Here is a 15,820-nt window from a genome sequence, read left to right as displayed (position 1 = left end):
ACAAATTCTTTCTCACTGGAGTCCTGTGCACTCTAGCTAATAACTTTGATCCTACCCGCTACCACTACCTCCCACCTCTTGATGTCATGTGTCAAGATTTCTTTCTGCTAATGTTACCATAAATCTTTTCCCAGGTAGGGTCTTCTTGAAGTGATTTAAATTCTGCTACTTTGCAGTAGGGCTCACTTAACTGAAAAGAAATATGCCCCCTTATTACAGTAATTGATGGTATGTTAATGAAGCTACTTTAAAATTTGAGTTTTAACTATTCTAAAGTCTTCAGTAAAGTTGCCTTCCACAAATAAATATACTTTGCATGTTTGAAGCATCCAATTAATGCTATCAAATTTGGCCAAATATTAATCCAATTGCAAATACATTGTTGGATACCAGTACCAGCTGTTTTCTTTTAAAGAGATAAGCTATTATTTATTTTAAAATTATTCATATGTGAGTATAATACTTTTTAAACTAGTTGTGATAATCTACTCATGAAATGATAATTTAAAACATAGATATATAAAAATAGATACTCGTGATTTTTTATGTACTAGTTTATCATAATAGGAGCTTTATAAAAATATAATGCCTAGGCTTGATTCAGAGACTCCAATTTCACTGGTCTGGTCTGGGGCCTAGATAGATCCTTTTAAAATCTTTCCAAATAATTCCATATATTGCCACATTTCAGAAGACCTGGCACAAGCCCCCTTATTAAAAACAAAACCAAACCCAAACTGAAATTTCTTAAATTTAACTGCATTACTGAAGGTCACAGAAAATACCTTACTTTTAAACTTAATATAGCAACTGGTTATTATAATTTACAATTTAATTACACCATTTAAGGTATTTTAAGACTCAGGAATAAAACACATGTGGAATCATTCAAAAGCAAGGATAGCAGAGTAATTATAAAGTAATTCTATTTTTTTCCTTATTATATATAAAGAGAAAAAATCTAGATGTAATCCTCTAGTTTGACTGAAATACAAAGGTAAATCCCAAGAATTTTTAAAATGACTTATTTATATAAAGAGTATTTTCTAAAATCCACTATTTGTTTTTTATTTTTCTTTATTTTTTTAAAGATTTAATTTTATTTGAGAGAGAGACAGCAGGAGAAGGGGAGAGATCCAGACTCAGAGAAGAGGAAGAAGCAGACTCTCTGTTGAGCAAGGATCCCATTTTGAGGCTCGATCTCAGGACCCTGAGATCACAATCTGAGCCAAAAGCAGACACTTGACTGACTGAGCCACCCAGATGCCCCTCTTTTTAAAGATTATTTGAGAGAAAGAGCACTCATGCACAAGCAGGCAAGAGAGGCAGAGGGAGACAGACTAGCAGGCTCTCCACTTAGTAGGGAACCCCACCTGGGGCTGGATCCCAGGACCCTGAGATCATGATTTGAGCCGAAGGCAGATGCTTGATAAACTGAACCACCCAGGCACCCCTCTAAAATAAATATGCTGTGAGAAGGAAGTATTAATTTTTGTTAAGTTTATTAATTAATTAAGTTTTGCTTATAAGGTAGCTGTGTATATCTTTCTTATGTATGCCAAGGGGGTACTATGTGCACATAAACCAACATTAAATGGGAGTGTCAATATGTGAAACAAATCTAAGTATTTCCTTTCAGGGGCTACCTAGGTGGCCCAGTTGGTTAAGTGGTTAAGTGTCTGCCGTTGGCTCAGGTCATGATCTCAGGTCCTGGGACCCAGCCCCATATCAGGCTCCCAGCTCAGTGGGGAGTCCGTTTCTTTATTCCTTCCCCTGCGTGTATTCCCTCTCCTTCACTCTCAAATAGATAAGTAAAATATTTACAAATAAATAAATAAGGATTTCCTTTCAGCATTGCAAATTCCTTTAGTTTATTCTATATAATTTTTGTTATCAGATTATCAGATATTTATTCATTAGAATAAGATAAGTTTGCTAACATATTCACCTTTAACTTAAAAAAAATTCCTTCGTATTTAAGTATATTACTTTTAATTAATGTTTTTCTTTTAAACAAGAAAATTCCACATCCTGCCTGTTTCACTTCAGAAGTGGCTAAAATTTTAACATACTATTACTGTCCATTTGATTTGTTTATTATTTTAAAAAAGAAATTTTGTTTTCCGGGCTCCTGGGTGGCTCAGTGGGTTAAAGCCTCTGCCTTCAGCTCAGGTCATGATCCCAAGGTCCTGGAATCGAGCCCCACATTGGGCTCTCTGCTCAGTGGGGAGCCTGCTTCCTCCTCTCTCTCTACCTGTCTCTCTGCCTACTTGTGATCTCTGTCTGTCAAATAAATAAATAAATATTTTTTAAAAAAAGAAAAAGAAATTTTGTTCTCAAATTTAAATTAAAGAGGAAAGGAAAAATTTTAAGCAGATTCTCCCTGAAGATATACAATGTTTTTACAGATTGGTGAACATGAAATTATTGATGATTGTATTATAATCAGTAATGGAAAGCATAGAAATTCAAACTGTGTTTGTTCATGTTTTGATTATTTGTAACTCTGGTAATGCCAAGAAGATTTTAATCAGATAATATGAATTTATTGGATAAAAACTGTCTAATTATGAAGTTGTCTCAATCTAAATACTTGTGGTACTATTATGGTGGCTTTTGGTTGTTGTTATTCTTGTTGGCAATACTGAACTGAATCCTGGCAATTTGGAATACTGGTTAACTGGGATTGATGCTTAAGTCTATAAATCTGAGATAATAGTCCTCTGAGGAACTAGGTCAAAGTTTTATAAATAAACAAATAATCTCTAGGGGAACCCAGGTGGTTTCAGTGGGCCTTGATTTTGATTCAGGGTCTTGGGATCAAGCCCTGCATTGATTTTTGTGCTTAGCATGGAGTCTGCCTGAGATTCTCTCCCTCTGCCCTTCCCTCTAATCATGCACATGCTCCCTCTTAGTCTCTTTCTCTCAAATAAAGAAATAAATCTTTAAAAAATAAACAAACAAAATATCCAGATGCAAACCAATGGGAGCCAAGACTTAATCACTTATATTATATGATACACAGAGTACTGCATTTCAAATTTCCCAAGGACCAGTTCTGGTTCTGGTCATCAGAATGAAAAACTAGTTTGCTAGCATAATCTTTAAAAAAAAGAAAAGTTTTAAAATAAATGTTCTTTCTTTTAAGTATAGTTTAAATGTTTTTTTTTTTTTTTCTTTAACTACAGAAAAACAGTAATTGCCTTCTACACTACTTAGAGAAATCTAAGAACCAATTTGGCTTGGAGTACATTCTGACACACTAAACACAACTAAAACGAACGGAGTAGAATTTTAGAATCTGAGGAGTTTGAAAAATAAATGATATTAAGTATACCAGGCAGAAGAAAACCAGCATTTGAAAAACCACCAAACTGGCATTGAGTTTCCTGTATTTTCCTTCTACTTCTTAGGAAGCTCCCAGGGCTTGTTTTCAAAGAGGGCCAGAAACTCCAAACCATGGAGTGAGTGTGAGCCCTAAGAACTCTAAGAGAAGCCCACTATCCCTATTTCTGGTCAGAGGTGTAGAGAAAATCACTAAGGGGCTGAGAGAAAGAGTGTGAGAGAGAAATCTTGTTGGTGTTTCCTTTACTCTTTCATTTTTCTGTTCTTATTCTTGGTCACCACTAGTCAACCCTGTGACAGTGGTGGCAGTTATAGTGACAGTGGCTGCCCAGGCACCCAAATCATGGAGATTGGAAACACTTTTCTCTAGCCAGAGGAGGAATGGTTCTAAGAATATTGGATTAACTCTAGTTGTTTGGTTCCTCTGTCCTCTTGCTTCTGGGCACCAAAGACAAGCATAGTCATAGGAAGTGCATTTAAAAAAAAAAAAAAAAAGTAAATGAAAGTCTCAGTTTTTTAGCCAGAGGAAAATGAAGATGGGTCCCTAGGAGCAGGGAATTGTTAGGTCTACTGAGAGCTTAAGAAAATGATCATATAAAGTTGTATATGATCTTCTGAGCTTACCCCTGCTGGAATGGAAATAACTCTAACAGTATTACTAACAAAATTGTCAGAACTGACCCTAGATACTAAATTGGTGATTGTCATACACACAGGACAGATCCAAGTAACACTGGAATCACCATCCACAGAAGGGTTCTGGATAGATTGCTTGATAAAGCAAACCGAAGGAAACAAGAAATATCAACATTCATGATACTATTTAAGAAGACAAAGACTTATAAGATGCAAAAGTGTCTAGAATCTAAATTTATTCAACATAAAAACCAGAACAATCTCAATCTATCTTAATAGAAAAGAAAATCAATGGACATTAATCCCAAAACAACAGAGATATTAGAATTATCGAAGACTATAAGGTAGTTATTGTAATTATAATCCAAGATGTAAGGAAAGACACTTTGAAGTGAATATAAACCATTTAAAACAAACAAACAAACTGAAACTATCTTTCAGTTTGTTTGTTTGTTTTAAATGGAGGACAAGGGGAGATGGAGAGGAGAAGGGAGTTGGGGTAAATAGGAAGGGGAGGTGAACCATGGGAGACTATGGACTCTGAAAAACAATCTGAGGGTTTTGAAGAGGCTGAGAGGTTGGGGGCACCAGGTGGTGGGTATTAGAGAGGACATGGATTGCATGGAGCACTGGATATGGTGCAAAAACAATGAATACTGTTATGCTGAAAAAAATAAATAAATTATTAAAAAAAGATAGTTTCAGCAGAGAAGTAAAGTATTTTAAAAAGAAATAAACTGAAACTTCAGAACTACAAAATACAGTAAATGAAAATGAGAAATTCCAAAGGAAAGACACCTGAGCAAATGGGAATGACAAAGGAAAGAGTCAATGAACTTATAGTCAAGTCAATAGAAATCACCCAATTTATACATCGGGGAAAAAAAAGAAATTTAAGAAAATGAACACTGTCTCAAGGATATTTAAACTTGTATTATTAGGATATACTTGTATTATTAGGACATTGTAAGGAATGGAAGAAAGAATGAGATGCAAAAAAAAAAAAAATGTTTTAGGAAATAACGGTTGAAAACGCCTTGAACTGGTCAAAAGTAAAAATGTATACACTTAAAAATCTAGTGAACTCCAAGGAGGATAAACTCAAATAAATGCATGCCCAGACACATTATAATCAAATTGCTGAGAATTAAAGACTAAGAAAAAGTCTTTAAAGAAGCCAAAGAAAAATAGCCCTTTGCTTATTGGGGACCAATAATTCTAATGACTAGGAGTTTCTCATCAAATACCATGGGGGACATAAATAAATAAAATCTTTAAAAATCAAAAACAAACAAACACTATGAAGGACAAAAACCAATGGAACAAAATGTTTAAGTGACTGAAAGAGAGGCATCTGGGTGGCTCAGTCAGTCAAGTGTTGGGACTCTTGATTTTGGCTCAGGTCATAATCTCAGGGTTGTTAGCTCAAGCCCTGTGTTGGGCTCTGGACTGAGCATGGAGTCTTAAGATTCCCTCCTCCTCTGTACCACACCTTCTCCCCACCTCTACGCTCTAGCTTTCTCTCTAAAAGAAAACAAAAAGAAAAGAAAAGAAATAGTAAAGGAAGCTCTTTAGGATGAAAAGAAATAGTACTGGAGAGAAATTTGGACTTTAGGAATGAAGGAAGAACAACAGAAACAGTAAATATCTAGGTAAATGTAAAAGACTTTTTTCTTCCTTAATATTTAAAAAAATACATTAATATACATTTTTAAATTTTGAAAAGAATACAATGGTAACATTATCTGATTAGGTTTTTAGTGTTTGTAGATGTAATATATATGACAACTATCAAGTTAAAAAAAAAAGGATGGTAAAGAGAACTATTATAATTAGACACTGGTAAGTTTTCTATATCCTTTCTTACATGATAAAATATTTCTAAATCAACTAAAAAGTTTTTAATATGTATTTAGTATATACTAATTATTATTAACATAATATACATATCCTGTAAACTTTACATTATGTGCATTATAATCTCTAGAGCAACCATTAATGCAAACAAAAATTACACAAAAAAATTATAATCCAAAATTCATTATATAACTTAATGTAATGTTAAAAAAAATCATATGATCAAAGTGAAAGCCAGAAAGGCAGAAAGAAAGGAGAAAGTGATGAACAGAAAACAGATAATAAAATGGTAGATCTAAATTTAAACTTACATTAAAACATGAAATGTCTGAAACACACCATTTAAAATGTATTACCAGAATGAACTAAAAAAAGAGACCTAACTATATTCTGCCTATAGTCTATTTTTCAATTGTAATGATATAGATAGGTTAAAAATTAAAAGGTGTAAAAAGATATGCCAAGAAAACACTGATGAAAATGAACCTAGATCAGATAAAGTAGACTGCAGAGAAAACAAATTACCAGGGATAAAGTAAAACATTACATAATGAAAATGTATCAGTTCAACAAGAAGATATAACAGTCTCAAATGTGAATGCATTGAACAAGGGAGTTATTTCTCCCAGCTAATGGTTTATTCAATGAATAATGATTTCAGGTTTATTCAGTGAGTACTTAAAATATTTCTTGAATCTCTTTTTTCACTTCCAAAGCATTTACTTGGATTTTTACATTTCCTTTTGGATTTCTGCAAAAATATTTTCATCATTTCCTTAATTCTATTCAATATGATTGTACCTTGTTGATGAAGTGATATTACCAATATTAATTTACAATTTTGTGACTCCAAGCTGAAGTATTTTCACAGCTATGTATAAATGCAGAAATTTCAAAAATTACATCAGTGGGGGAAAAAAAAACATGTGCATGGCTGTGCAACTTTCTAACACACACACACACTTTCTAATTCTTCAGCGACTATGCTTTTGTTTACTGTGTCTTTGCAAATGCTGTTCTCTCTGCGGGTTAAGACCTCACTGGCCACCTCTACCCTAGGGTCTGCCTAGATGGCTTTCACTCACACACACAGAAACACTACAGTTCCTGCTTTCAGGGAACAAATAGTCTAATACAAAAGGAAAAACAATATGACAAGTCCATGAAATTGCAGAATACAAGTGCAATGAGAAGTTCAGTGTATCAACAAAATTAAACTTTTAACTGAGAAATGTCCTTATTTGTTGTTCTTATAGAAATAAAATATATTTCATTATTAAAATCACATAGTCATAAATATACATCTTCTTAAAGCTGGATAAAGCCTTTACTTAACATGCTAGCTTCCATTAAATTCCATTAAATAAAGGATTCCAGTTTATGCTGAAAAGCATACTCTTTCACATTTTGTTCACTGATACCTCATGCTTGTCACTAACTCCTGAGCCTAACAATAGTTGAACTGAAGAGGCTCTATTATTTTACACGGAACCCCTGGAGACAAACTCCAGCATGGCAGTTTTCTATGTCAATTTTGTCTAACAGGATAATATCACAGAGTCACAGTAATAGTAGATCTTATTTGGATAGCATTCAATTTAACTTATTAAAGTTGGCTGACAATTTACTCATCTTTCCCAGGTATGTGATAAAACGGAAAGGGAATATTTGAGTATGAAAAGAACAGTGATGAGAATACTGTTGAATTAACTTTCTAGGCCCAAGATGGAGCTGCTTCTGTCTAGTCTGGCACGTCTGCAAACTGAAACTTAGGTAACTTTCCTACATCTGTTACGTTCTACATGACTAGAAAAGCAGAAGATACTGTCAGCCAACACTTGAATGCCAAGCCAATGGTGAACTCCATACTTATTTCCTTATTCCTCCTTCCCTCAATCAAGTCTGAGTATGGCCGTGGCAAATCATATTATTTTCTACTTCTTTCTTCTTTGTTCTTTATTTTTTGTCCTATAAAAGTTTATTCCCTCTAAACCCATTTTGCAGTTCCCTGGATCCTAGGGAACAGAAATTGCCAGCTTTATGAAGTGATAGATAAAGTTTGTATCATCGAAATTGTTTTCTTTAACCATTTTTTAAAAACTTCTTGTGTAAAGATATTCTCGAGGACAATTTACTCTTAAATTGATGTTCTCTGATGTAATGATCTCCTCTATAAAGCAAAGCAGGTTTGGTAGATGACCAGCCACCTGGGTGTGGGGTGGAAAAGGGGAGTAAAGAATTGAGTTTCTGATGATGGTCATCAAACTACACACACTTACTGAATTGTGCACTTAAAAATGATAAATGATGTAAGTCAGAGAAAGACATACTATATGGTATCACTTATATATGGATGTAAGGGCCTACTTAGCCAGAGCGACTCCATCTCGGTTAAACAGCCATTTTGTTGTTTGTGCAGCAAAACTTAAAGCTGACCCTGGCCCCCCACCCCCCAGAGGAACTTACTTAAAAACAAGTCTGGGAAACCAGTAAAATATGGTCGACCAGTCCCTGATAACAGAGCCCAAACACAAGGACGGGTCAGGTCAGATGGAGATAACAGAGCCCAGAATGCAAGGACAGGTCAGACCAGGTGGAGACATCCAATCAGTAAAGCACACATAGTATCTTCCTAACCACCAATGAATGTAGACCCTGCCTTTTGGGTGCCAAACTTGGGCGCCAATTCTGACCAGAGTGATAGGCTAGTTCAAACAGCTACTATAGGGTAAATTGTCATTCAATTGGCCACCCGCGTGTGACCTAACATGACTATGCAGCTTTCTCTGTGTGTTGCAATCTCATTGGCCACCTGTATGTGGCCAGGCTCAACCACATGGCCTTTGCTTTATAAAAGCTAGTCTGTGAGGCTGGGAGTCTTCTCTCTCTCCGTAAGAGACGGCCCTGACCGGTGGGTTTGATTCTCAGTACCGGCGCGAAAAAAACTGCTTGACCTTCGCTTTGTATCAATCTCGCTCCTTTGATAATAGACCTCATCAGTGGAATCAAATAAATGATGAATGACTGAACAATTGAATGATTGACTGACTGGCTGAATGAATGAACACATAAACTGAACTCAGAGACAGAGAACAGATTAGTGTTGGTTGCCAAAGGTGCAGGGTGAGAGGTAGGCAAGAGGTCAAAATAGTCGAAAGGTATAAACTCTCAGTTTTAAGATAAATAATCCTGGAGTTATCTTGTAAAGCATAAAACAAAGTGGCTTCTATGGTATGGTAAATCACAACTCAATATTTTTTTTTTTTTTAAATTTAGCTCTATGCCCAGTGTGAGGCTAGAGCTCATGACCCCAAGATCAAGAGTCACTTGTTCTACAACTGAGCAAATGGCCAAGGAGTTTACTAAAACAAATTTCAAACACTGATCCAAGATCTGCAAATTCAAACAAGGAAAGAAAAACTTTTGATTATCAAATGAGCAAAGATATCAATGAGACACTTGTTTATTTCTGGGAGAAATATAAATATAAATGGAAGGCATTTTGGACTTTGATACGTAGGTCATAAAGAAGGCAGACGAGGGGCGCCTGGGTGGCTCAGTGGGTTAAGCCGCTGCCTTCGGCTCAGGTCATGATCCCAGGGTCCTGGGATCGAGCCCCGCATCGGGCTCTCTGCTCAGCAGGGAGCCTGCTTCCTCCTCTCTCTCTGCCTGCCTCTCTGCCTGCTTGTGATCTCTCTCTGTCAAATAAATAAATAAAATCTTTAAAAAAAAAAAAAAAAAGAAGAAGGCAGACGATCATAGGGGAACAGGGGAAAAAAAAAAAATGAAACAAGATGAAACCAGAGAGGGAGACAAACCATAAGAGACTCTTACTCTTAGGAAACAAACTGAGGGTTGTTGGAGGGGGGTAGGGTGGGTGAGGGGATGGGGTAACTAGGTGACAGACATTGGGGAGGGTACATGTTATAATGAGCACTGGGTATAAGACTGATGAATCACAGACCTGTACCCCTGAAACAAATAATGCATTATATGTTAATTAATTGAATTTGAATTAAAAATAATAGAAAAAATAAAACAAATAAAAACCAAACAACAACAGCAAACTTCGCCTTGTATCGCTGCCAAACCATAGTTCCATATCTTATGGAACTATCCGATATTCTCTCAGAGATTTAGAAACAAAGATATTCCAAACAGGAATAATTTCAAGGAATTTAAACAAGTCCTTTCCAATATTTATGTCTTGCATATTCCTTCCTTTCTACCTTCCTTTTTCTCTGTGCATGCAAGTATGCATGTGTGTGTGTGTTTGTTATTTTGGGGGTATGGCCTTTAGAATAATGTTGAATATATAAGTGCAATACCAGGATGCCTGGGTGGCTCAGTTCGTTGAGCAACTGCCTTCAGCTCAGGTCATGATCCTGGGGTCCCAGGATCCAGTCCCACATCGGGCTCTCTGCTCCGAGAAGAATCTGCTTCTCTCTCTGACCCTCCCCCTCCTCATGCTCTCTCTTTCTCTCTCTCTCCAATAAATAAAATCTTTAAAAAATAAGTGCGATACCAGCTGAGTAAAAATAATTTTGACCCTTTTCTCTAGCAACATGTCAGAAACTATCCAAGAGTTAGGGGGAAAAAAACCTTATTTTGATAAAACTTTCTCTTAGAAACCCTGAGCAAACATTGTATTTATTGGCAGAATACCACAAAAACCCCAGGTTGTACCTACAGCCTTTCCTTGGAATTTTTTAAGTCTATATTGGGAGTCATGATCCTTTCATTTGTTCAAAACTTGTTTATTTATGCTCTTTGTTTTTCATTATTCAGAGTTACTAAAAAACATCTTGTTCACAGTGTTATGCAAATTAACTTGAGAGGCAATATTATTTTTAGATGTTCTTGGAAGGTTTTATTAAGAAGGGAAGTACTAGTGTTTTGATGGATTCTTTGGGGCCAAAGGAAATTTGCACACCATCTGCCTCTGAGCCTGGCGAGCCTTGTTCCCCAGGCTCATCTTCACTTCTGCGATCACGAGGCTCACTTCCTTACGTCCTTCTTGTTTCTGCTCAGGTGTCATCTCATCAAGGCTTCCTGATGGACACTATCTGTACCCCGGCAGTCCTCAGGATGCTAAAGAGCACCACCTGGAGTAGGGTATTTTTCACACTGTTTCTAAGTTGATTTATTTTCTGTCTTCTTATACTAGAATACAAACTCAGGGATGTGACAACTTTGCTCTTTAGTTCACTGACAAACTGTTCTGAGAATAGCGTCTTGAACAGAGTAAGTGCTTAATAGATACATGTTGAAAGAATGAACACTTGGCAAGTAACAAGCACCTAGAGAGAGTATAGTGGGAATAAGAATGAATGGATTCTGGGCGCCTGGGTGGCTCAGTAGGTTAAATACTCTGCCAGTCCTGGGTCCTGGGATCAAGCACTGCATCGGGCTCTCTGCTCTGCGGGGACCCTGCTTCCTCCTCTCTCTCTCTCTGCCTGCCTCTCTGCCTACTTGTGATCTCTGTCTGTCAAATTAAAAAATAAATAAATTAATTAATTAAAAAAAAAAAAGAATGAACAGATTCTTCTCTCTGTGGTACCATCCTAAGCGATCTAGAACAGATGAGTGGGGTCCCCACAGAGTCTATGATTTAGTAATTTTGGTTTGGGACTCAAGAACCTGCACATTCTAGTAAATTCCCTGGTAATCATCTTTGGGCTGGTCAGGAACCCATGGACTTTGACAAAAATGAATTTAGAAGGACTTTGGGGGTTAATGAAGTCAAATTTTTATATCATTCAAAACTATTTTTTGAACAAATAAATTATTTAGATTCTTTATTGAATCAATTCATTTTCCTTCTCTTTATATTTCTTTAGGAATGAGGAATTTATCCTAGTTGGTAATTTTTATGTTATTTCCTATTGAATATCTAATTAAAACAAATGTTATAACCATAATCGGGATTTTAGAATCAACTCAGTCTAATGTAGTGATTACATATATAATACATATAATAGTATCTTTACCTGGGTTCGGATTAAATTATCTCAAATGTTAGTAGAAGAGTCCTATATGGAGCCAGTATTAAAAATCTATATTGGTGGGGCACCTGGGTGGGTCACTGGGTTAAGAAACTGCCTTCGGCTCGGGTCATGATCTCAGGATCCTGGGATCGAGCCCCGTGTCGGGCTCTCTGATTGGCAGAGAGCCTGCTTCCCCCTCTGTCTCTGCCTGCCTCTCTAACTACTTGTGATCTCTCTCTGTCAAATAAATAAATAAAATCTTAAAAAAAAAATCTCTATTGGTTAAAAATATATATATATATATCTCTATTGGGGATACCTGGATGGCTCAGCTGGTTGAGTGTCTGCATTCACCTCAGATCATCATCTAGTCCTGGGATCAAGTCCCACATCTGGCTCCTTTCTCAGCAGGGAGCCTGCTTCTCTCTCTGCCTGCTGCTCTCCCTGCTTGTGCTCTCTCTCTCTGACAAGTAAATAAATAAAATATTTAAAATCAATCAATCAATCAATCAATCAATCTCTGTATTGAAGTTAAAAGTCCATTATATATATTTTTAAAGATTTTATTTATTTATTTGACATACAGAGATCACAAGCAGGCTGAGAGGCAGGCAGAGAGAGAGAGGAGGAAGAAACCTCCCTGCTTGAACAGAGAGCCTGACACAGGGCTCCATCCCAGGACCCTGGGATCATGACCTGAGCCGAATGCAGAGGACTTTTAACCCACTGAGCCACCCAGGCGCCCCAAAAGGAACATTATATTAAAGGGACAAGGAAACTAACATTCTGGACCTGTCTTAGGCTCACTTAACATAATCTAATTTTCATGCTGGGGAAAGTCCCTATATATTTTGGAGCAGCTTTTTTCTTTTCCACATGGAGGAACACTGGCTGAAAGGCTACTTGCTTCTTAAACTTGCCTAGCTAGGTAAAAGTTAGAGCAGGCCGTCACAGCAACCTCAGACCACCATGCCCCTCCCAGGACAAACACAGTGAGTTTGTTCATTGGGTTTTGAACCCACTGTGCTGGAAAATATGTATATAAAGCAAAGTTCTGAGGCACAAGAGGACTGTGGAAAGGTAATTAATACGTATTTTGTTGCAACAAAACTGACTCAGCCTGAGGTTGAAGTCATGTTAGTCAATGAGTCTTAGGTTCAGTAACAGAATAAGTGATACATTCAAACAGGGTTTTAACTTTTCATGTACCCCTTCATTTTAATACTTGAAATTCAGGGCTGAGCTCTATCTCAAATCTGATGGCATAATATAGAAGAAAGTCACCTTAAGAGAAGACAAACAGACAAGACAACTGGAAATTCCTAATGCATCACTTCTCATGTGCAGGAAGTAGTCCTTGCTCATAAATGTGTATCTAGATATGGCCATTATTTACCTTCTTCTTCCAAGAGAGACCCAAGCTGCAGCCACCCTAGACCACCGACCACCTTCTCTCCATACCCACCAAGTGCTGCTGTCATGTTTTCTCTTCTCTCTGTGATACCAACATCTGTCCTTGCAGGATAGGTTTTGTTAGTACTTTTGTTTGCTTACTTTGCTATGTCTGCTTTTCCTATTACTCATTAAAAGGAATAAAACAATTCTTTCTAAATCTTGAGGAAATTAAAACTTTCAATAAATGTCATAAAGTTCTAGAACCCTAATTCTTGATTTGTAGTTCTTGGTGCCTGCGGAGAAGGCCACCTAAAGTTTTGTGGCCCTCTAGGCTTCTGCTGTGGTCTCCCATGTAGGAACCCCATCAGATCTCCCAAGCAGCCCATGGGCTGGAGAGCACATCAGGGCAGGGTCACCAGAGCAGACTTGTCTCAGGTGGGCCATAGGGATTTCAAGGAACTTCCCCTGTGTACCATACATCACCAGGCAAACTTCTCTCACATCACTGAAAGAATATCCCTAGACTTACCTTCCTCATTTTCACACACAAAATTATTTTTAATCCCTTAAGATTTAAATCAAAGTGCCCTCTCATTCTAGATTCTAGAAAGACCTCAATTTTTTTTTCTGTGATATCAGTTCCCTTCACTTACCCCATTTTATTAGGTCCTAGAACTGTCATTTATATCAGAGTCTACCTCAATTAATATTAAGCACCTTTAAATTGGATACAGAGCTTTCTCTTATTTTATCCTTCTGTAATTTCACAGGGTGCCTTCCTGAGTTACATAATAGCATATACTCCAAACAGGACAACTATGTGACCCAATCTCACTTTAAAATCATATTAACTGATGCTTTTGGATTATGAGTATCCAAAATTATATCTTCCTCATTTAACCTAAAGAAAACTGAAAGTTAAACTGGATTATAAAGTATCTGAAAATAATTTTGGTGGATCAATTCTATTCAACCTGGTAGTCTTTTTCACTGATGTAAAATGGAGCAAAGTCAGATATTTAGAAAAGCTGCTTTTTTATATTTGTGCTGTTTTTTAAAATAGGACTTCCCCCAAACTAAGAACAGAGTCAACTTACTGTGTTATTTAAAAGAAAAAAAAAATGCAGTATTGCATTTCTTAGTAATTGATTGTTTCTTTTCTTTTTCTTTCTTTTTTTGGGGGGGAGGGAGTAAGTCATATACATGCCATCTTTATAGCACACAAAGATGGTTATTCACATAACATCTTCTTAATATACTCAAATCCCAAAATAATATTTCCTCTAAGACAAATATCATATTATCATAAACTAGGCACCACAAAATAAGAGATATTCTAATACTGTATTGAAAGGAAATTGTTTTGAGCTCTAAGTGCTTACAGAACAAGTAAATGCGTCTGCCTATAATTTTCAATCAGTCACTCTATTGTTCACAGAAGTAGATGACAGTATAAAAACCCTGTAAGTATTTTATTCAGAAGAAGAGAAGGAACATAAAGAATCTGAGGCTTAGGTAGGCTGACAGGTTGATTTAGTAGCACCAGGAACTTGCTGTTTTTCAGACATAATTACAATAGCTCTATTATGTAACAGAACAATGATTTCAAGGATTTATGATAAACACAGGCAGTAGCAAAAATAAATTAATAAATTAATTAAGAAAAATAAAATCCCTTTCAGTGTTCTTACCTGCAGGTAGATCCTGCATTTTGGGGATATGAAAATGCTCCTTGAAGTGCCTGAGCTTATCCTCCTCATCAAGGTGGAGGGCAACCCTCTCATCTGTCGGGTGACATCCAAGTTCAGATGCAATGCGTTGCACTGTGTCAGCTGGTAACTCAAGAGATGAAGGCTCCATTACAAGTTGTTTCTCTAAAAATGAAAATAAACAATTAAAAATAATTTAGCCACCATCATTTTTTTTTCTGTAGAAAATTAGCCAAGCCTTTGTCTTAAATAAGATTCTCATCTTCCCAACCTCAGAATAGTATAATTAATCAAACAGCATTAAGCCTCTTGCTTGAGTTTTTCTCATGTATGAAATAAAGAAAATGATAGTAACTTGAGGATGTTGAAGGACATTTAGTTAATAGTGATGAGGACAGCGTAAGGGCTTAATAAATGTCAGCTCTTTCCATTCTTATTTCCTGGAAAAGGTCCCACATTAGTGACTTTCAAACATATCTAAGTTTATCACCTTTTCCTCTAAATGTCTTACTGGGGATAAGAGTAAAGATGCTTTTGTAAAAGTGTAGAGAACAGGAACCCACCTCGCTTATCTTTCTTCCTATCCCATTGTCATTATTTTACTCCCAGTGGTTCTTGGATCACTGTTTTAAAATCAGGTACACATATACAACAGAACCATAACGAATTCTTCATTGTGAATGAAAACAATATTGATAAAAAAAGGTAACTTTACCTTAAATAATGTTAATACTTTTTGCTATATGAGGAGCAAAGAGGTTTTCCGGCTACCGATAAAAAGAAACTTCTCTTTCAAAAACTGTATATTCCAGGAGCACCTGGGTGGCTCAGTTGGTTGGGCCTCTCTGACTTCGGCTCAAGTCATGATCCCATTGTCCTGGGATTGAGCCT

The 15,820-nt window shown here is 36.5% G+C and overlaps 1 protein-coding gene across 4 annotated transcripts in view; it reads right to left on the bottom strand.

Moving 5' to 3' along the window:
- KYNU (kynureninase) overlaps positions 1–15,820 on the bottom strand; it is a 126,093-nt gene that overhangs the window by 93,499 nt on the left and 16,774 nt on the right. For all 4 annotated transcript variants that reach the window (XM_059166757.1, XM_059166758.1, XM_059166760.1 and 1 more), the window contains one exon: positions 14,912–15,094. In XM_059166757.1, the coding sequence (XP_059022740.1) occupies positions 14,912–15,080 (169 nt within the window). In that variant the 5' untranslated portion in view covers positions 15,081–15,094. The remainder of the gene's footprint in view (positions 1–14,911; positions 15,095–15,820) is intronic.

Source organism: Mustela lutreola, chromosome 3 (assembly GCF_030435805.1).
Source record: "Mustela lutreola isolate mMusLut2 chromosome 3, mMusLut2.pri, whole genome shotgun sequence".
Classification (NCBI taxonomy): domain Eukaryota; kingdom Metazoa; phylum Chordata; class Mammalia; order Carnivora; family Mustelidae; genus Mustela; species Mustela lutreola.
Note: the sequence above shows the minus strand (reverse complement) of the source record. Positions and strands in the feature narration are given on the sequence as shown.